At 42.1% G+C, this 23,647-nt stretch overlaps 1 protein-coding gene across 3 annotated transcripts in view; it reads right to left on the bottom strand.

The window, feature by feature from the left end:
• SAMSN1 (SAM domain, SH3 domain and nuclear localization signals 1) overlaps positions 1 to 23,647 on the bottom strand; it is a 107,690-nt gene that overhangs the window by 71,407 nt on the left and 12,636 nt on the right. Inside the window, exons 3-6 of one of the 3 annotated variants that reach the window (XM_060770506.2) lie at positions 10,938 to 10,978; positions 8,348 to 8,385; positions 5,875 to 5,961; positions 3,687 to 3,763 (exon numbers count right to left, since the gene is read on the bottom strand). In XM_060770506.2, the coding sequence (XP_060626489.2) occupies positions 3,687 to 3,763; positions 5,875 to 5,961; positions 8,348 to 8,385; positions 10,938 to 10,978 (243 nt within the window). The remainder of the gene's footprint in view (positions 1 to 3,686; positions 3,764 to 5,874; positions 5,962 to 8,347; positions 8,386 to 10,937; positions 10,979 to 23,647) is intronic. The other 2 variants (XM_060770507.2, XM_060770508.2) reach the window with 2 other exon arrangements.

Below are 23,647 nucleotides of genomic sequence, written 5' to 3' on the forward strand. Positions count from 1 at the left end.
CAAACAGGTAACACGTCTGAGTCTTGGGGAGATCTAAGTCTTGACAGAAGATGGAGGAACTGGAGGAATGGTAACACAGGTTCACGTGTGAGGACAAGAACAGCTGTAAGAACTAATGACAGGGCGGAGGCTAGTTCATCTTCGGATGATGATGTATAGATAATAAAGATATAAGTGGGCTCTGAAATGGGAGACCTTTGCAGAAGGCAAAGTGTCGACTACGTTCGTGTATCCTGTGGGTTTGTCTCTGCCTGTTTTCCTGTTGGGCTTGGGTTCGGGTTCTGCAGCCTGGAGTTCCTTTGTGATTCTACTTGGACTGACTTCTCGTGAGTGTGGACTTCTCCCTTCCTGAATCTTGGATTGTTTGGAAGCCGCGGTGGCGGTTTGACGGACTTTGTGAGGACGCTTTTGAAAACCGCTTCTACTTCTACTTCGGCTCCTGGACTTTGACTGGCTTTGTTTACACACTTGGCACTTCCTGCTTGCTGTTAACTGTTTGTGTGCTGCATTGTTTGCTCGCTGCTTGAGTACTGCATTTTAATCTGGGTTTTTTCTCTGGTTAATCTGGATTATATTCTGTTTTGCTCCTTTTTTAACCAAAGTTGGTTACTTTTGAGTTTTTGGGGCAGAAGCACTGAAGTTAAGTGTTTTCTGAGCTTTTATTTGTGCTGCAATAAACTTTACTTTGGAACTTTTACTGTGTGTGGCTCTTTAAGGCGTCTGTGTTGCGACATTCTCATTCACTTTCTGGCACTCAATTGAGTTGTCATTATATATAAGGCATGCTATCTTATTAATCCATAGTACATAATAGGACTTTGGTATCCACGAGGAGGTCAAATGGCCCCACTGTACAATATACAGCAAAGTGTAGTCACTTTTGGAGTTATTTTACCTTTGTTGCTATCTGCATTTTGCTTTAATCAAAGGAAGTTTCCCATTGCCTTCCTCTGAGACTGAAAGAGTATGATTTATATGAGGTCACTCAGTGGATTTCTATGGCTGGCCAGGGACTTGAACCCTAGTTTCCCAGAGTAAACTACAGCATCACACGTGGTCTTTTGCAATTTCAAATATTCCAATATAAATACAAACCATAAAACATTTTGCAGCAAATTTTGTAGTTCAGGGATCGAAGTGAGAGAATGAAAGGTGTGATCATGGTTGAGTACTTCCTGCCTGTGCACAGCCCCTAAATTTGAAGGTGTCTACTGCACAAAGCAGCCTGGAACCACTTGTCATTGTTTACACTTGCTCATTCATCCACCCTTTCCTTCTTGTCCAAAGAGTTGCACAGCAGAGGAATGGTAGTAGCAGGAAAAAAGAGAAGCTACTAGTCCTGACAGGAGACCCACCATTTCTTATGGCAAATGAGCAGCCAGGAGTCCTAAGGAGGAAGAGCCATCACTACTGAGGACTAAAATGACATGTTTTCAAACAGATGTTAGGTTGCTATCTGTCAGAAGCGCCTTGATTGTATGTCCCTGCATGGTAGGGTTGAACTCGATGTTCCTTGTGGCCTCTTCCAACTCTATAATTCTATGACTATGATATGGGAAAGAGATGGCTCCAAAGGTTTGAACAGGGACCCTCCTAAATATCACAAAGGAATTATTCAATGAAGGAAATCTTCACTTCCAATATTGTTAAGGCAATATATAACAGACCAACTCTTGGCTTAAGAAAAGACAAACATTGATGAGAAAGAGGAACATCATCTTCATTTTAAAAAAAATCCTGCCACTGATTTCAGAGTCATCAATAACCACAGCGTGATTAGCAACACCTATTTCTGCTGTGTCTTCCTATTCCTGGATATTCAGCAACTGATGAATCATTAATTACTTTTATATTATTATGCACAGGCCCAAAGGTCAGGCTTCCTTAATTGCTCATGTTAGTGGGTTAATTAATGTAGTCTTCTGTAGAGGACTACCTGGAGACATCGTATATGTTTATAAAATTGAGAAGTATTCTGGACACATATGCCAAAGCTGAAGTTTCTATATTGATTAGAGCACTTAATACAGGCTTGTGTCAGATAGATTCCCAACATCCTAATTCAATGGCACACACACAATATATATATATATATATATATAGAGAGAGAGAGAGAGAGAGAGAGAGAGAGAGCTACAAAGTATTCAGTGCATGTGGTCACACAGAAGAAAGGTGGTATCTTGCTAAATAAGAACAAGTTAATTAAAAAAGATAAAATACTTAAGATGCTTTGCAAAATACAAAATGATTAGCATCCAGTGGTGGCAGCACATGCACACTAGCACTGGTTGTGCAAGCAGTAGTACATTTTCAGAGTGCATGGAAGGAAACTTCTGAAACAGTCTTATGCAAATAGTTCTCCATCTTCTATTTTTGCAATGGTAATGGGTAACTTTGCTTCCTCACAAACCAAGAATGCTATTGACTGACTCAGAATAGGGTGCTAGAAGTACAGTGTTAGTTCTGTGCATCCAGGAATAGCCCACTACATTTCTCAGTACAATTTGATGCATATGTCTCTGTCCTATCCCCATTTTAAGTGGACTTCTGGCTTTGGGAACATTACTTGTCTCCACAACATAGGTAAACGACAACAATGCAACCTTCTTACTGATCCATTTCTCTTGTGAAAAATGTAGGTACACTGCATAGTAGTTTAATGGCCATGGCTCCTTCCTACAGAATCCTACCTGGGTGAAACAATTAGGACTCTGTATTACAGCACAAGAGTTTGCCAGCAACACCAAACTCCACACTCCAAGGTAATGTAGGATGGAACTATGGTAGTCAAACAGTGTAAAACTGATATAATTTTGTGAAGTCTTCTAGCATAGTGATAATGGAAATAACAGCCAACTCATAAAATGGAAAGTTATATGAACATCTCAATCTATGAATCTGGGGGCACTTCCAGACAGCACTAAATCACGGGTGTTAAACAGGGGCAAAAAATCCCAGGACTTCAGAAGAGGTCCACATACAGATCTGTTGGTTCCTGAATTTCTTCCTCTGTTGTCCAGACTTGATGTTTTGCTGCAAGATTTAGAGGCTCCCAAGATGGCCACCATAGGACTTCTGCCAGAAACCTTGGCAGGTTTTTTTTAAAAATCCCTGAGGTGTGTATATGCAGATAGGTGGAGATCTGGATACGAGGATCATTGCAAAAGTTCCATTCTTTGTCTTGGCCAATAAAACTGTGCCCTCCATATGTTTCATGAAGTTTCTGGCACACAAAAAAAGTTTTGCCTTCTACTCAAGTGTCACCTTTTTGGGAACCAACCAATCAGGAACAAACATCTAAAACTCAGGAACAAACCTAGATTTAAAAAAATCCCGTGAATTTCGATTGCAGGGACATATAGACATTCAAAGATGAGGCTATTCAGCTCAAAACTGTGATATTCCTGCACCTGGATAACATGTGGTTTTTGCCTTATGTAGCTATTGCTTCTATGTTTGATTGGAATGGCTTCTGATCACCCTCCTGTTTGCTGAAGCTCCTGGGATAAAGGTACTGTCTGGATGGACCCTAAGACACATGGTGCTACTGCCTTACTTGGACTACGGTTTCAATGCACCAGAAGTAGCCATGTTGGTCTGCTGTAGCAGCCACATGAAGCCTTGTGGCATTTCAACAATGAAGAAATGTATTACTTTAAACTTTCAAGGATTACAGTCAAAATTACCTGACATGTTGTTTCTTCTATTCTTGTTTCTTGTAGCAAATGGAACCTTTCACCAATGACAATATCTTCATTTATTTCTGTACAATAATGAAGAACATGGATTAGAAAATTACAGTTATTACTGTCATGATTAAACCAGATTGTTTTAAACATTAAAACAATAGGCCTGATATTTGACATGATTTCTTAGAGTAAATCTACACTGTAGAATTAATGCAGTTTTACACCATTTTAAATACTATGGCTCAATGCCATGGAATCATGGGAGTTGTAGTTTCACAAGTCCTTTAGCCCTTTTTGGCAAAGACTGCTAGTGCCTCACTAACTATATATTCCAGTTTTCCATAACATTAAGCCATGGCAGGTAAAGCAGTGACAAATTGCACTAATTCTACACTTTAATACACCCTTAATTACATTTGTGTAACTAAGTAACACACCCCAGCCAGATCCTTGCAATGTACTTTACTGGGCATCAGCTGCTCTGAGAGAAGGTCCATTCTGCTGGAGATTGGGGCTTGTGTGGATGATGCTTCAACCCCTTCCACCCAACAAGTGGTGCTGCAACTTCGTCTACCAATACTCCAGTCATGAGCAGAACAGACTTCTTTTCCTGTGTTCCATGGGCAATGAAATAGTTAAGGAAATGTTGAAAGCTAAAAATAAGCTCTTGAATAGCCTATTTAAAATCGATGGCTTTAGGGGGCTTAATGTTAAGCTTATGGTTTAAGGTTTCATTCATCAGGTTCTAGTGTTCTGTGGGGTCAGGCACTTAATCCTCACACCAATTGTCTTTGAAAAAGAAGGCCAAGGAAAGAAAAGGGAGAAAAGGGGGAGCTTGCTCCACTTCCCAGTGTGTTCAAAGTAATTAGGATTTTTTGTTGCATTATGAGACAAGACTTGCCATGATCTTTTGTCAACTGCCTCACCTAAACTACATAAGCTAGATTTTGGGAAATATCATAAAAAAAATCAGCTGGTGTTTTTTTTTCAAGCTACTTGGTTGTGCCCACAAGGAGAGGGCTTGTGTTTCATATTGGCTCTCTTTCTGTTGCTTTAAATTATTGTCAACTTGGTTTTGACTTATGAAAACCCTATGCACAAGAGTCCTCCAAGACACCCACTCACCAGCAGCTCTGCAAAGGCTTTACAAGGTCAAGGCCAAGCTTGACTTCCTTGAAAGAATCTTTCAACCTGCAGGATATTCTTCCTCTTTTCTTACTGTCCTCCACTTTAGAAAGCTTGACCACATTTTCTTACATGTCATCTCATGATACAGCCAAAGTATGATAGCTTTAGTGTGGTAATTTTGACTTCTAGGGAGTATCCATGCCTAATTTTCAGTCATTTATTTGTCTTTCTGATAGACTGTGGTAACTCCAAAATGTTCCTTTAGATCTCACTAAAAGTTTTTTTAAAAGATGGAAGGAAGCCTGAAAGGAGTGTATAAGAGATTTATAGGAACAGAAACAACATTCATCTCTAATAAAGTTTCCCTGGAACTTACACACAACTTATGAGCCAAGCTAGAAATTAATTCCATGGGTCAGTTTTATCCAGATGTTGTTGAACTACAACTCAGCATGGTGAGTGGTTAAGGATGTGGAGAACTGCAGTGGTACAAGACCTGGAGGAAACATTATTCCCAGTCCTGCTTTATGTGGTTTTAGGTTATTTTCCCCTTACAAAGCAATGAAAGAGGCATGAGTTTACCTATAAAGATGGTGATGTGATTAGTTCCCAAAAATGCAAAACCAGAAGTAAGGCTAAAGGGTATTATTGAGACTTTCATCTAGAGTGACAGAAATGCTCAGCACTATGGTGGATTTTTCCTTTTATCTACTGGAATGTTCCTCTTAGAAAACAGTCTCTCTATGCCTTCACCTAACATCTGCTGTGTTGCCAATATATGACAGGCAGCACCATACTAATCGACCATTATGGCTCAATAACCCAGCAGCCACACATGAGTCTTCTACTGATCTATAAGCTACAGGGAGCATTTAATACAAGCACTGCAATTCCTTACTTCAACTTTCCTTTTTATTTAAAGTGCCTATTTCTCCCTTGGGGAAGAGTCAACCCTCCCCACAAGAGGCCTTGACAAATTATTTCACTGTTTTCCTCGATGCCCTTTAAAATGTTTTGTGGAAAATGCAAAATCAGCTGAAATGCATTTTGCAATTACCTTCAGACTGACAGTGCCTTCCGAGGTACAAATCATTTTCCTGCTTCTTGGGAATCTGCCCAAATGTGCCATTCACATTTTTTCTATCTAAACGTGAAGCATAGAAATTCAGTTTTCTGCATTCATATCCAATTAGGGAAGAAACTGAAAACTTTACATAATTAGCATTGGGAATGCATATCAACCAATTTGAATGGGTAATTTCCTTGAGAAAGCTTTCAGAGTAGAAAAATGTTTTGACCAACTAGCACAATAGTTACAGCCCAATACTCAGATTTCTATTGCAAATACATTTTGACTATGGGGTATTTGTGCATTCCAAGGGGTCTAACGTGGCTCTACACCATGCTTGTACACCACCACCAATATGTGAAAAAATGTATTTAAAAAGAATGGACCTCTATCTCTCATGCAGGTGATACCCAGTAAAGCAGTTTGCAGGAATCTGTCCTACGCATGATTAGAAATTTATATGATTTAGGAGCCTGCTTGACCAGGACACTATACCAAATCTGACTGTATCTGGCACTGTATTTTGGATTTGTTGTTGTCTTGCATGGAAGGTGGGAGGTCAGGCAAAAAGGATAAACTGGAAATGTTGAGGCCTACTAGCAAATCATCCTGTTGCATAAATAATGCATAAACAATTCTACTGAATATTTAAAACATGTACATAGGATAGAGGGGTGAAATGCAGTGCCAACCTGTTGGTTTCTATCTCAATGAAATAGTGAATCCAGTTTGAGTTTAGTGTAAACTTTAAAGGAGCCAAGCAAAATATTGGAACTTGTCCCTCTAATAGTCTCATTACCCTGGACAACTCCATTAAAGTTCAAAACCTAAAATCCACACAGGCCCCTTCTACACTGCAATATAAAATCCAGATTATCTGCTTTGAACTGGATTATATGGTAGTGTACACTCATATAATCCAGTTCAAAGCAGATAATGTGGATTATCTGTTTTGATAATCTGGATTATATGACATGTAGAAGGGGCCACAGATGGAAGCCATCAGCCACAAGTTGAATGAGATGTATGCACATTTTTATGATCTGCTTGCAAAGACTTGTGTGCCTTATTTCCTATGAGTAATTGGTTAGGAACTGATATGGGAGCATCTGACCTAGAAAGGGGTGCCCTACCTTATACGCTAAATCTGTAAAACTGGCAAACATATTTAAATACTGACTTGGTCTGGGCTAGAAGCTAGGATGCAGTTCACTCCCATTGACCACATGTCAACTTGAACATCCCCAGGGAATTCTGTGAGGTGAATTATCCATTGGTTTGTGTTAAGTATATCACATGGAAACATCAAGCTCTCTACTGGAAATAGAACCACACTTGTAGAAATATGGCTTCATCTCTATTGTGGAGTCAAAATTATAGTTTTTGGAATCTTCTTATAAACAATTGTAAAGTTTGATTTAGGTTTATTTGGGGCTTTTTTTTTTTTTGCATTGTATTAAATGCTTGGCCACGTTTACAGAAGTTTACCGCCATTGGTTGATGAGTGTTGTTTTAAACTGAGTCTTAAGTTGTTGTTTTATATGCCTATATGTTTTATTCAGTTGTATTTTTATATTGTGTTTCATTTTATGTTCTGTTTTTGGGCATCTTGTACCATGTGTATGCCACCCCAAGACCCTTTGGGGAGATGGTGGCGGGATACAAGAATAAAGTTGTTGCTGTTGCTGTTGCTGTTTTTGTTATTATTGGTTTTTAGAAACATAACAGAAATTGGTTTTGAGACATTATGACTATATATATATATATATATATATATATATATATACCAACACGGTATAATGAAATGTGTACATCCTAATTGTACCTTTGGAAGACATCACTAATGTAAATGCTATCCACTATCATTGTATCTGTGAATATAAATGAATGCAAATGCCGCTGAATTGCAAAATCTACTGAGAAGTCGATAAGTTCTTTATGATGGATTGGTATGTTTTTGTTTATTTTCATATTCAACCAAAACTATATATATATATATATATATATATATATATATATATATATAAATTATGGATAAATCAGTTATACAATTTGGCATAGATAGAAATAGTTATTTTATTTTAAAAAAAATTGAATTGTTCAGATTAGGATATTTTGACTACCACCGCAAAATGTTGAAACAATTAACTTTTATCAAGAGTTCCAGAAATTTCATAACAGAAAACTGCTTATATTCAGTCTGTAGCTTGGGAAAACCAGAGAAAATGGCTATTTTAACAAAAAGAAAGTAAACATCATATAAATGGATAAACCAACAAAGAAAATTTATAATTTATTCTAATCAGTGCAAAAAGTATTACCTTCCATGAAATATGAGATGTTTTCATAATTATTGGTTTTGCTCCCCCCCCCAAAAAAGAACTCATGATCTATTATATTTATATTTGCATGATAAGAAACCTTACAATAGCCAAAATGAATCATAATTTAAATTACTAACCAAATGCTTCACTTTCTGACATTGACTTCTGGATGGATCTAGGAAAAGATAAAGGAATGCAGAGTATAATCCATTAATAATAATTTGTTCCTTATTCTTCCAAAGACTGAACAAGAATTTTCAAATGCTATCTTTAAATGGCACTTGTACACTCTCTTACCATCACAGAACTTTGTGAGAAAATAAGCTCTTCCTTAGAAAAATGCATAGCAAAATTTGCTTTGGTGTGCCAAAGCTCATTGTTGTAAAGCTGACCTTACTTTGGATGAGTGAATTATTTTCAGCAAGAGTCTAATTTTCTTCCCATCTATTATTCATTGCTAAGCATTTACCAAATAGTTGTGCGCAGAGGGAAGGGGGCTCATTTAGGTTCTACATCATTCACAAATAATTGACTTACATTATTCATGATATGTGATGAGTGCATGGTCATCGAAGTCAATTATTAAATGTACAAATCCAAAGGATTTTGATTGCTGAAAAAGCACTCCACTGTATGAGGTGAGGATGACCTTTCTGTATCCATCAAAATCTCTCTCACTTCTTTGAGATGATTTTTCCTACCAGCACAAGATGGTGTCAGCGGTAGTGAAACTGAATGCTTGTTTTAGGATTCTATGGGAGCAATAGCTCTATTTTTCTTCTGTGTTTCTGTATAAACAATCTAATCCCTTGTTGAAGCATTCCATGAACTTTTCTCCAATGCCCATGACGCCAGTGCTATTGATTAGATGTCCTGTCTGCTTCCTTTGTTAGAATTCAGTTGGGGGTCTTTCTCTTTGTCTTACCACCTTCACGGGTACATCTGGGAAAGACCTGGGGGACAGCCTTCTCAGTGGCTGCTCTCAGGCTGTGGAACTCTTTATCAAGGGAGGATTGATCAGTAAGCCAAAACTATCTTATTTAAACAGGCCTTCAGTTTTTAACTGGTTGGGTGAGTGCGCCCCTGGTGGAGCAATGGTTTAAACCCTTGTACTGGCAGAACTGAACACCGACAGGTCACAGGTTCGAATCCAGGAAGAGTGTGGGTGAGCTCCCTCTGTCAGCTCCAGCTCTCAAATCTGGGGACATGAGAGAAGCCTCCCACAAAGATGGTAAAACATCAACAAACATCCGGGTGTCCCCTGGGCAATGTCCCTGCAGAAAGCCAATTCTCTCTCACCAGAAGCAACTTGCAGTTTCTCAAGTTGCTCCTGACATGCAAAAAAAGTGCTTTTAATTGTTTTAAACAAATGTTTTAAGAGATTTCTATTTAATGCTTTCTTAATGATAACATTTTGGATTTTTTTCAGTTGCATTATATTAATATAGGGTTTGAGACACTTTGGGTGTCTTATGAAAGAAAAGTGGACCAGAAACGTAGTAAATGAATAATAAACAGAGAGTGACATAAATCCTGTTGGTTAATCCCAGCCTGAGTTGCCCCACTGAACTAACTGTTGAATGGTAAGGCAACACATATATAAATATGATTGATTAAATTGCTTTATTCTAGTTGGAACTATGGTTACAATTAGGTCATGATCTGCTTTTGATCATCCACTGGATCACATTTCAGAACAAGAATAGAGTGGAAAAAGACAAAATTGAATGCAATATTCCTGCTTCTTGGCAGGGGGTTGGACTGGATGGCCCATGAGGTCTCTTCCAACTCTTTGATTCTATGATTCTATGATTCTATAAAAGTGTCACACACAAAAAAATATTGATCACACTCTTTTGATCTAATTCCTCTCTTGAAAAAAGGGAATGTTACTGGTCAATCAACACTAGATTGACTCACATGCATCTTAGTGCAACTAAACTGCTGTCACAGGAAAGATAAAATGCACTGTGGCTGAGTTAATCCCAATCATTTTGCAAACTAATTTGTATTGGGATAAAGAGGGGTGTGTGTGTGTGTGTGTGTGTGAAAAACTTACCAGAAGATTATCAGGTCAATGGTACAAACATGTTCTGAAATAGGTTACCGTTTCAGTCTTTCAGAAAGATGCACATATGGTTAAACCAAGCACAGATTAATGGTCAGTAGCTACATCTGACTTTTGATGTCTCTCCTTTAGTTATGCAGAGAGAAATGCTTGCTACTATAAACAAAATGGTGAATAAAATTGAAGGAATTAAGTTTACACGTGTTTTATATTTGGACTATACTTTCAGCCTTCCGTTCATGGGACAAGTACAGTACACGGATAATACAGGTTAAGTATCCTTTGTCCCAAATGTTTTGGGCCAGAAGTATTTAAGAGAGAGGAGAGGGAGAGAGATTTTGGAATACATAATGAGATATTTCAGAGATGGGACTCAAGTCTTAACACAAAAATCATTTATGTTTCATACAAATCTTATATGCTGACCTTGAAGGTAATCTTATACAGTATATCAAGTAATTTGGTGCATGAAAAAAAATTGTGTACATTGAACAGTTGGAAAACGAAGGTCTCACTATTTCAGCTAACCATGTGGACTATTTTGGATTTTTGAGTATTTTGAAATTTCAGATAAAAGATGCCTAACTTTCGGCAAAAACCTGTTAAAAGATAAAAAATAGGAACAGTACACAGGTGAAAGCTTAAAGATTTACACTTACTTTCTTTTTTTCATTAATGTATTTTCAATATCAGAAAATTCCTTTGGGGAACAAAAAGAGGAAAACAGGTTATTTTCACTTCTTGAAAAAAAGATAAGCATATTTCTAGTTATTTACAAGTGTGAAATGGGGCATAGAGGTCACTTGCCCTTGCACTCCATTCAAAAATGCCCTACTTCGGGCAACTGTCAAATCTGAAGGACACTGGACTGGACACCTCACTCTGAGCAAACAACAAGTAGAGCTCTGCCAGGATATTGTCTCACCAGGAAAGCAGTGGCAGTGGTGGACCTGATCAGAAGGGAGTACTTAGGTATCTCCCTTCCCCCTCTTAATTGCTTCCTAACAAAAAAAATAAATAGAGGAAGGCAATGGCAAATCTCTTTGAATGAAGTTGTTTGCTATTGTCTCCCTCCCACTCCACCACTTCCCAGTGCAAAAGTAAATAGATATTTAATGTCAGAAAGCATACATCCCAGCAAGTAGCATTGGACCTGTACAAAAAAGAGCAACACTTGCCACCTAATGATTTGTCCTATCCTCTTCCTCCAAAACCACCCCAATCTGGATTGTATGCATTTAGCAAAACACAGCAACAAACTGGATCTTCCTTGCAACTGTGGAACAAGAAGTGAGTTTTGGCACAAAGCCTGAAGAAGTGCTTTCACTGTTAAAGGGGTCCCATGTCTGGATCAAGTCAGCTACAAGATGAACACGATTTATTTTGACCAGGTAGGCAAGTCCCCTGTTTCTTTTCCAGTACATTTGGACGCCCTGGAAAGCATGAAGTGACAATGTTCAGATGGCTACTGAGAACATTCAAAATGAGTACAAGTAGGCCTGACTAATAAGCTTAGGGCTGCATATAAGTTGCAGGCCGAATATCTCTCAGACTGGAAATAGCAGAGAGGAGATTACACATTTTGCTCTGGCCCAAGTAGCATTTTTCCACAGGCTGCATTGCTGAGACGTCACCACTAATCTTGTTTTCCATTTCTAGGGACTATTTTATAAATAACCATATTGATTCTGCAGCTACAGTGTGACACAGCATTGAGCCGTTATTATTAGTTAACTAATATACTAAACATTCCTTAAAACAAAAATACAGAGATCCAGAAAGATATATCTCATTAAAACTGGTTGAAGGCAGGCAGTTTAATTAATTTAGCATGCCTTAAAGAAAACTGAAGAAAAGTTTTAATTAGTGATACATTTGCCTTTTTTGAAAAAAAGAGAAAGATCAACATTATAAAGAAAAAAATCATTTTCACTGGCATGAAGTGTGTGGTAACAATGAATGAGAAATGAAGTGATGAATTGCTTTGTTTACTACTGCACATTTCTATAGTGTGTGTATGTGTTGTTCTAGGAAATTTCCTTCTGTAGCGTTGAAAAACTGGAAAGCTATAATGCTATTTTCCAGATCAAGTTGTCCAGGTGTCTGATAAGGATAAACTGTCACTTGCCCCCTTCATTGGCCCCAATTAAAAATAAAACCTGACAGGGAACTGTGTGCTACACAAAGTTAAATCACAACTCTGTGCTAAAATAATGAAACAACTTTAATCTTAATTTGACATCCTTCTGTTACTGATGCAGAGTGCACTTAAATGATCACAGATGGTCTCATAGGGGGTACCGTGGATTCAAACTGCTGGTATCAGCAGAACAAGTCAGCTAACTCAGGATTCATCTGCACTACATAATTATAATACTATGATTCTACTATAGTTTCCATGACAACATCCTGTGGAACCCTGGAATTTACCATTTAGGATTTTCTAGATCTAGTACCTCACAAGATTGCAAATCCTGAGATTCCATGGGATGCCATAATGGCAGTTAAAGTTGAATACAGTGCTACAATTGTGGAGTGTGAAAGTACCCTCAAATGATAGGAATCTCTTAGGATTGCCAGGCTGAAAACTGGAGAGCTCTCCTATACATTTTATGGTTTTGTAAAGGGCTATAATTCAAGATGAGTTAGTTGCCTTCCAGTCAGGTAACATGGAGTGTATGTTGAAATTTCTTGTTCTGCATAACCATTAAATATACATGAATCCTGTCCAGTTTTCACTCTGGCCAACTGAGAAGATGGGGAAAGCAGTGAGGTGTTAAGGCTGGGATGGGAACTGTGGACCACTAATACTCAAGAGATCTTGGAAGGATGAACTCCCCCATTAAATCCCCTAAAATAAAAAAAAAATGCCCCCAAGCACTCGCTTGTGTGATAAATCTGAAAAGGCAAGAAACAATGTGTGATGAATCCTGGAAATGTTACAATGTGTATTCTAGCACAACAGAACATAACACCCTCATGAGATGAGGTCCTGAAAATTGCTGGGACATTCCTAGACAAACAATTGAGAAATTATGTGGTGTGCTGAAGGAGGTATGGGGTGAAGATTGGCATAAATTGTGTACTCTCACATGTGCTAGTTCTTTGGACTAATTTTTACACACACACACACACACACACACACACACACACATATATATATAAAGAGGGGGGGGGGGAAATCAATGAAGAGTAACACTACAGACCTCTTTAGTTCAATCTCTCAATCTACTTTATGATCAACCAATTCCAATGGACAATCTACCAGAAGGAAATGAATGAAACTATACGTTCTATGACCCAGACCCATGAAAACAAAAATTGAGGCCTAAAGGCTGACCATATCAAGTGAGGAAACAATGTGGCCCAGAAAACTTTGGTTAGCAAACACATGATGGATCTCTACCATTATGCTGAACACAGAGGACAGAGCCTGCTTTCAGGATGAAATATAGGACATAAGATTGGAAGACAGCCACAGAAGAACATGTCACTACTTTACAGATGGGCTAATGAAATTTTTCTGAAATTAAGACAACACCTGCACTGGAAAATATTCAAGCCCTACTCCAAAACTGAGTGTTTCTGTCTTAATTGTCTCTCTCACTATAGAATAACATGGAATAAATACAGCAGTCAAACCTTATTTTAAAATGTTTTGTGTTAAAAGACTAATAACATTTTATTATTTTGTTTTTTGTTGTACATCAATGTTATAGCTCCACTAGCGAATGAGAATAATGTTTAGATTTGCTTTTTACTTTTTTTTACTTTCATGCAAATATGTTTTATTATTATGATGTATATTGTTATAAGTTCTTGCTCTTTGTTTCATCACACTTTTCTCTGCACTTTTAAAGCCAAAGCATCTATCTTTAATTAAAAGTTGGGTGCCAGATTTATAGCAACATGGCTGGACAGTCGGGAGATTCTTTGAACACAAAGATTTATGTCTGTCTAGCAAAAGTTAGACACTTCACAACTAAACAAGAAACATCAAAAAGATCTTGTAAGTTTTTGCATGGTATTAATCAATGATGTTTTTAACTGCCATCACATTGCAAACCAATGAATGAAAGAGATCCAACTCACTATATCATCAATAGCCCTGCTTCTGACTTGCAGAGTCAGGGACTTTGCTCCCTCGATTGAGTCTCTCCAACTGGAATGCAGACTTCTTCTTGTCCTGCTGCCTTACACATTACTTAATATTTTCTCTCATGATAAATACTATGATAATTGCAGTTTAGTTAGCTCGGCTTCTAGGGAAATCTCTATTATTCAATGTCGATCCACAGTATTTTTTCCCTTTCTTCAACCCAGCTTGGACGTCCCATGAAAACGGTGCAATGCTGGTGAAGAGACAGGGCTTCCTCTTCAATGGTAGGCCCTTTCACTGCCTGCCTTCCTGATCAATCAGACCAGGAGGGAGGAGGAGTGGCTCACAGAAGTTTTTTTAAAATGCCTTTGACAACTATTTGCACTCAGGTTACTGTTCACTGACCAGTGAGCAGGGACATGGAGGGCTATTATATTAATCAATGCAGGAAACAGAAGATGACAATGAAAAATAAAAACAAGAAAAAATAAGAACAAGAAATCCTCAAGATTTTGCAGACTTCCATTGATAAAAGATTTAAACTATTCACTGTTTTTTCATATTGTACTTATCGTTTTATAAAATGTTCAGCTCACTCTATTTTGTTTCTGTGGTGTTTGACTAGACTCAAGCTCTGGCTTTCATTTGGAGGTCACAAATCTTACTTAGTGAGCCAGGGCCCCCATTTTTGCATACATAGTAGTTACCACAGCCTGGTGGGGGTTATATGGGGTTTTTTTGTGATCCCAAGAATGTACTTTGTTCACCCTTGGTTCATGCCAATTGACATGAAACAAAGAAGGAGCTTTAAATCTGTGGTAAAAATATATAGTTTTTTCCATGCTGGTTTCACATTCTATGTTTGGCATAGTTGAAAATATTCTCTGGTTGCAGGGTGAGACCTTCTCCTAACAGGGAAAGGCCTTACACCATCATTGGATTTGCACATCAAAGAAACCACAATAAGAGTACAAGAAAATATATACTATAGAGTTTTAAAGGTGGATTGTTTAACCAGATTTTTATGATGATCAAATACAGCAGCCAAATTTCCAATTACATTTATTTAGAATTTTTTTCTCTTTAAATCCAACTTAATTCCAAATAAGTATGCTTATACTTTAGATTAAGCTTGAATATATTGCCTAACAAGACTGCTGTGGAAATTCCAGCCAGGATGTAGTGCATAACGAAATTATGAAGGATGTAGGTACAGAGAAGGGATCTAAAGAAGTCCAAAAGGTCAAAGATGAAAACTTGAGTGTGAACATAAAACCCCCTCAGTATTTGTTATTTCAGCAGAATCATTTTAGAGTCAGAAAAGAAATCTGAAGCAAGAGCTTCAAAGCAGGATAAGGCATGAATGTAAGAGAGAGCGACTGCAAATGACAGAATATGAGAGGTGTAATGGATAATTCTTATACATTGTGAATTAAGGGAATCAAAGAACACAGCAATAGATGATTATAGCAGTGCTGCTGAAGTTCTGGAATGGGTAAAATAACAATACATAGTGTATAGAAAATTCTAAAGCATTACAATATTTAAAAAAATATTGATACATAGGAGACAAAGGAAAATGTGTCAAGATGGTAACACATTTGCAAACAAATCTACGGATTTTTTCACACAGCCCCTGGGGCCTGTCGTTTCACCTTGTGGTGTCCTGTGCACCCTCGTTCTTTCCCCCATCCCATGGTGGGAATGGGACAAAACGTGTTGCCACCCTGTCCCTATCAGATGGAGAAAAGGGCAAAAGATTGTGGGTAGCTCCATTGGAGTTACCCAAAACACACTTACCTCTCCACCGTGGTAGAGGAAGCGTCTTGTGATGCTTCCCCTCCACTTCAGGAGGAATGGGGGTGGGGTAAAACCAGCATCATCTAAAGGTGCTCAGCCAACCCTGTCCAGAAGAGGGAAAAGGGCCCAAAAAAACCCCCAATGTGATGAGGCGATAAGAATAAAATAGAGATGTGAGGGCTTTAGGCACACCATCATCTAACTTTGCAAAGCAAGACATGCAATAATGGCTTTTCATTAAGTTTTTTTTTAAAAAAAATGAAGAAAATATTAATAGAGAGACAATAAGTGTCAACAGACTACATTAAATTGTGCAGCAGTGTGGCATAAATCACCAGTCTATATGATCTCTAAAGATATAGCACACACACAAAATAAGAAAGAAGAAAGGACAAGAAGCAAAATACCAATCTGGATTTAAGGTAACTGATTTTTATTAAGATGGGATATACATGACCCTTGTGTATTGCCCTTTTAGCATCCTAGTTTAAAGTTGGTGTTCTACGGTTGTTCTTCCATGATAAACAGTGCTTGATAAAAGCTCATTCAGAAAACTGCAGCAAATCTAAATCTACTCTAAGCAGTCTGTCATATCTGGCTGCCCTTTGTGACTATTTGACTGTCTCTTATGCTACGATTTTAATTTTAGCAACATACATTAACATGGTGACCTGATTTCCAAGAGATAACTGAAATAGGTTCATAGTAATACCACCCTGTATTTGAAAATAACATCTGTTGATTCATACTGTCTTCAACTAAGATCTTGCATCCTCTTTTTCTTTAAAACAATATTGCTGCTAAAGATTGCACAGATGGCTTGGAGTTAAGGTTTTATCAAAATTAGATAGAAATATCTTCAATGACAAACATGAATGGGACTAAATTATGGAATTAATATTGATTTCCCCTCCTCCTGATGCTTGCATCTTTGTCCATTTTTTTTCCTAGTTTTATTGTTGAGATTATTGGCCCAATCTAGCAAACATTTTGCACACAGAGCTGACACCTTTAGGAGCAGAATGCTTTTGTGTGTACAACTGATCTGGAAACACATCTATACTGTGTTAATCATCTCAGCCCACCTGTCCAGGCTTTTGATGTTACTTGGGATGCATATTCTGGTTTGCTGTAAATGACTACAATGAAATCATTCACTCCTTTCCTTTTTCCTTAACTATTTTATCATCTCCTTATGGTTCTTATCTTTCAAGTTAAGATACATTCAAGGCCTTTATGGGATTCAACTAATGGAGGGGGGGGGGGTCACAAGAAACCATGCCATTGTCTGGGTACTAGACGTGTGCAATTCATTTAAATCCCATTCTGTTTTTGGTATCCGGATTTTGGTGGACCCCCAGATCCATTTTTCAGGAGCCTCCCAAATTTGATCAGGAAAAAAATCAGTTTTTCATTCCGGCAACCAAAAGATCCAGAAAGATCTGGCCCATTGGAAGCAATGGGGAATTTACAAGGCTCCAATTTCTTCTTGGACATCTTCACATGTGCCATCGGTGGTGCCCGCCCTGCGTCCCACACCCTGCACCCCACACCATGCAGGCTTCACCCTTATCCATGGAGGGAAGCTTAAGCCTCAACAAGCCAGCTGGGTTCAGGCTTTAAAAAGGGAGTCCCGGCTATTTCTCCTTCACTCACCCTTCTTTCCTAAGCTGCTTCAAGCCTCAAGCTGACTGGGGCCCCTTCCACAAAGTTGAATAAAATCCCACATTTTCTGCTTTAAACCGGAATCCCAGATTATCTGCTTTGAACTGGACTATATGGCAGTGTGGACTCAGATAACTTAGTTCAAAGCAGATATTGTAGGATTTTCTGCCTTGATATTATTTATTTATTTATTTATTTATTTGGTGCATTTGTTAACCGCCATTCTCAGCCCTTTAGGGCGACTCATGGCGGTGTACAACATACATAAAAAGGCAATTTACAAAAGGCAATTACAGAACAACATATTAACAATACAACAATTATAAAGTTACACTAAATAATCCGCTTCGTCTCATAGTGGAATCATAACCAATCTCATATTCCTTGTTCCATTCCAGTCATCTTTACCACATTATTAGCGCTTAATTAAATGCCTTCTCGAACAGCCACGTCTTAAGGCTTTTTCGGAAGGACATGAGGGAGGGCGCCTGTCTGATGTCTGCAGGGAGAGTGTTCCACAGCCGGGGGGCCACCACCGAGAAGGCCCTCTCTCTCGTCCCCGTCAGATGTGCCTGTGAGGCAGGCGGGATCGAGAGAAGGGCCTCCCCAGACGATCTCAAGGTCCTCGTGGGCTCATAGGCCAAGATGCGGTTCGAAAGGTATTTTGGGCCGGAGCCATTTAGGGCTTTGTAGGCCAAAACCAGCACCTTAAATTGGGCCCGGTAGCAGATCGGCAGCCAGTGGAGCTGGGACAACAAGGGTGTTGTGTGCTCCGTGCATCCCGCTCCAGTTAGTAACATGGCTGCCGCACACTGAACCAGCTGAAGCTTCCGGGCCGTCTTCAAGGGCAGCCCCACGTAGAGAGCGTTGCAGTAGTCAAGACGGGATGTGACCAGAGCGTGTACCACCGTGGCCAAGTCAGACTTCCCGAGATACGGGCACAGCTGGCGCACGAGCCTGAGCTGTGCAAATGCTCCCCTGGTCACCGCTGAAACCTGGAGATCCAGGCTCAACGATGAGTCCAGGGTCACACCCAAGCTGCGAACCTGTGCCTTCAAGGGGAGTGCGACCCCATCCAGCACAGGCTGTAACCCTATACCCCGTTCGGCCTTGCGACTGACTAGGAGTACCTCTGTCTTGTCTGGATTTAGTTTCAGTTTGTTCGCCCTCATCCAGACCGTTACAGTGGCCAGACACCGGTTCAGGACCTCGACAGCCTCCTTAGTAGCAGGTGGAAAGGAGTGACAGAGTTGGACATCATCTGCGTACAGATGACACCGCACCCCGAAACTCCGGATGATCTCACCCAGCGGCTTCATGTAGATATTAAACAGCATGGGGGACAGTATGGAACCCTGTGGAACCCCACAAGACAAAGGTTGTGGTGTAGAACAGGAGTCCCCCAATAACACCTTCTGGGTGCGGCCCTCCAGGAATGACTGGAGCCACTGCAAAGCAGTGCCCCCAAGGCCCATTTCCGCAAGGCGCCCCAGAAGGATACCGTGGTCGACGGTATCGAAGGCCGCTGAGAGGTCCAGGAGCACCAACAGGGACACACTCCCCCTGTCTAGCTCCCGGCGCAGATCATCCACTAAGGCGACCAAGACCGTCTCGGTACCATGTCCCGGTCTGAAGCCAGACTGTGCCGAATCCAGATTATCCGTGTCTCTCAAGAATACCTGGAGTTGTGAGGCCACCACGCTTTCCATGACTTTGCCCAAAAAGGGGAGATTGGAAACAGGCCGAAAGTTGTCCAATTTAGTGGGGTCTAGTGATGGTTTCTTCAACAGCGGCTTTATAATAGCCTGTTTTAGGCTCGCTGGAATCTTGCCTTCCCGAAGGGAGGCATTAACCACCACTGTTACCCACTCAGCCAATCCCCCTCTGGCCTCCCTCAGAAGCCAGGATGGGCAGGGGTCTAGGATGGACGTGGTGGGCCTCATTCCTCCAAGTATCTTGTCCACATCCTCGGGTTTCACAAACTGAAAAGAATCCATCAAAATAGGACAAGCAGGTGCTCTTGTTACATCCTCAGAGACTGCATTTAACGCGGCGTCCAGCTCAGAACGGATCAAGGCGACTTTGTCTGCAAAGAACCGAGCAAATGCTTCACAGCGTGTGACCGAATTGTCAGGGCTCCCGCCTGAGGTGGCAGGAGTTAAAAGACCTCTGACAATCCGAAACAACTCCGCCGGACGGTTCTTTGCAGACGCAATAGTGGCCGCAAAGAAAGTTTTCTTTGCGGCTTTTATTGCCGCGGCATATGCCCTAAGAAAGGACACAAACCGTGCTCGATTTGACTCGCTCGGATCAGAACGCCACACGCTCTCTAGTTCCCTTTTCCTTCGCTTCATCACTGCCAGCTCCTCAGTAGACCAAGGAGCTGGTTTAGCTCGGCTACTTGAGAGGGGACGCTCCGGAGCGATCATGTCAATTGCCCTGGCCATCTCCCCATTCCAGAGAGCGACCAAGGCCTCGACATGGTCACCTACCGAGGTGGCGGGAAAATCCCCAAGAGCCCTCAGGAATCCATTCGGATCCATCAGCCTCCTGGGGCGGAACATCTTAATGGGTCCTCCACCTTTGCAGAGGTTACGGGGCGCAGTGAGCCTAAATCTGATCAGGAAGTGGTCGGTCCATGGCAACGGAGAGATAGACAACTCCTCCACACCGCCACCCTGTTCCCATCCCTGGCAGAAAACCAAGTCCAATGTGTGTCCAGCACAGTGAGTGGGGCCAGATATTTGTTGGGACAGCCCCATGGTTGCCATGGCAGACATGAAGTCCTGAGCCGCACCTGTGAGGGTCGCCTCGGCATGGATATTGAAGTCTCCCAGCACAAGAAGCTGTTGAGACTCCAACGCCAGGCTCGAGACCACCCCCGCTAGCTCAGGTAGGGAGATTGTAGTGCAGCGAGGTGGACGGTACACTAACAGAATCCCTATTCTGTCCCGGTCACCCACCCTCAGGTAGACGCATTCAATATTTGTGGTCTGCGGGATGGGGCACCTGGTCAGATGGATGGAATCTCTATAGACCACTGCGACCCCGCCTCCCCGACCTCCAGATCTCGGTTGGTGTTGCACGGAGAAGCCTGGAGGACAAAGCTGGGTCAGATTTACTCCTCCGGCTTCATCCAGCCAGGTCTCCGTGATGCACGCCAGATCTGCCCGCTCATCCAGGATTAAGTCCTGGATAAAGGTCGTTTTTCCGTTGACAGATCTGGCGTTCAGCAGCACCACCTTCAATCTGGAGGGCCCACCAACCTGGTTACACCAATTTACCCTAGGAGACCAGTTTGGAATTGTTAATGTAGATGAACGGTCCGAATTAAGCCGAATTTGAGGTCTCCTTCTTCCGCATCTCCTCCTTCCCACCACGACCTCTATGGGGGCCCCTCGGCTAGTGGAACACCTCCCTTCCTCCGTGCCGCAGTCCATGGCCAAGGTCTTAACCTCTGTTTTGTTAGTTGTTTGTATTGTTGGCATTTTTTCTTGCCAATTACCTTGATTTTCTTTATCCCCCCTCCCCTCCTCATTGTTCTTCACGGGCTCCAGCCCACTTCCTCCCTTGCCCCTTTCACTAGTCAGCAATATCAGAGACAGTATGCATAGGAGAGTGGGGGACCACATGGGTGAAAACAGTACCCTTCAGTAGGATGGTAGTGATACAGTAGTAAACGTTTAGCCACGAAAGTAGGATGATACCTAAAGTGCTAGAGTCTTAAAGTGCAACAATAGTAAACTTCACGACTATGGGCCACTAGGGCGATTCATAAGGTGCAGGATCTTAAAGTGCGACAAAAACCTAGAAACTGGCCCTCAATACTACTAAAGTGCGGCAGGAGGGATCGGGGAAGGGGCAAGTGCAAAACAGTTAGCAGCAGAGGCAGGCGCCTTAAGTGCTATATTACGCTCTTATTACCAATTAGCAGCAAAGGTAAAGAAGGAACTGTAACGTGCAATGTTCGCAGTATGTAAACACAGTAATGAAAGAGATTAGCGGTTGGTAAAAATGCTGTGATTCAGATGTAAACTATAGACGACTGATGTCAAGATAGCGGATGGATCACTTAGTCCTCCGGAGATGGTCAACACGGCGGCGGTCAGCCCAGTTGGTCTATGTCCAGTTAAGTTGCACAATAGGCAACACACTGTCGGTCAACACAAAAAGCGGTCTACACAACAAGATCTACACAATATCGGTCTGCACAATATCGATCAACACAAGGTCTACACAACAACACAATAAAAGTCAGCACCAGAGAAGAGCTATCCGCGGCTTGCCCGATGGTGAGGGCCCAGATGATGAAGGAAGTAAGGCCTAGGCGGATAGGCGAGGTTGGTGAAGGCTCAGGCGGGGTTGGGCCTGGCGGTGAGGTTGTTTAATGGGCCTAGGTGGCCGAAGTCTAGCCGGCCCAGCAGCGAGGCAGGGGAAAGAGCAGGCACAGATGATAGGGTCGCAAGGCCTAGAAGACCAGGGTCTAACAACGAAGGCCAGCGGCCCAGCGATGGGAGGGAGGGAAGAAACAGGCCCAGATGTTGGGGTCGTAAGGCCTAATGGCCAGGGCCTGGCCCGTGCAGCTCCCGCAGTGTGGCGGTCCACCCGGCGGGGTCCCCGCAATGGAGGCCCAGCCCGACGAACAATTCGCGGCTCCGGCCACTGCAGGGTCCCAACTCACTCCTCCGCGGCTGTAGAATGTCGGCCTCCTCGCCTCTTGGTCTCCCAGCTGCTTCTTGCGCCAGCGGCCTCCTCCAGCAGCCTTCCTATGCCACAGCAACTGCAAGCGGCAGGGACCAACCAGCACGGCAAGATGGCGGCCGCGGCGCGTCTCTCGCGGCGTGACTCCTCCACGGCGCGTCTCCCCCTCGGCTGCAACAGCAAGCGGCGGGGCCCGAGCAGCGCTGCAAGATGGTGGTCGCGGCAAGTCTCGCCTCGGCTCGGTCGGCCGGCGGCGGCGGCCCAGGCGGCAACGGAGGCCCAGCCAGGCAGCCGACCAAGTACTCCCTGGAGGGTTCACAATGCTGGGGAGTCCTTTCTCAGGGGGGAAACCGGCTGCTGCGCATCTCCCGCAGCGCGTCTCCCCCGCGGTGCGTCTCCCCTCAGCCGCAACAGCAAGACGGCAGGGTCCAAGCAGCTCGGCAAGATGGCGGCCGCGACGGATCTCGCATAGGCCCGGCCGGCCGGCGGCGGTGACCCAGGTGGCTGCGGAGGCCCAGCGCCAGAGCTGGACACGGCAGCTCGACCAGACAGTCGGCCAGTCCTCGCCGGAGGGTCAGCACTGCTGGTAGGTTTTCTTAAAGGGAAACCAGCCGCGTTGCAATGGCGGCACTCCCTTCCTACCTTCGCCTCCTCCTCTTGGTCCCCTCTTCTCGGCTCCTTGGTTCTCCAGTTTTTTCGACTTTCGGGCTCAACGCACCCGTGCTGGGTGTTGATCTCACCCTCCTTAATTTGGTGGTCCGAGGAGGGGGGATTCCCTAGGATTTCCTAGGATTTTGTTCCTTCGTTAGCGCAGCTCAGCGTTGCCGCTGCTGACCGCCATAACCGGAACCGGAAACCATATTCTGGGTTATGTGGCTGTGTGGAAGAACCCTGGGTTCAGGTTTTAAGGGAGACCTGGCTATTTCTTTCTTTAAGCCTCATGCCGGCTGGATTCAGGTTTTAAGGGAAACTTGGATATTTCTCCCTCCACACTCTCCTCATTCCTCAGCTTGGGTTTCATATTGCCAGAGGCAGCTCACACCATCCCAGCTTCCCCCTCATCACATGGGTGGAAGCCTCTTTAAGCTGTTGTAAGAAACCATC

This window comes from Anolis sagrei, chromosome 3, assembly GCF_037176765.1.
Source record: "Anolis sagrei isolate rAnoSag1 chromosome 3, rAnoSag1.mat, whole genome shotgun sequence".
NCBI classification, from domain to species: Eukaryota; Metazoa; Chordata; class Lepidosauria; order Squamata; family Dactyloidae; genus Anolis; species Anolis sagrei.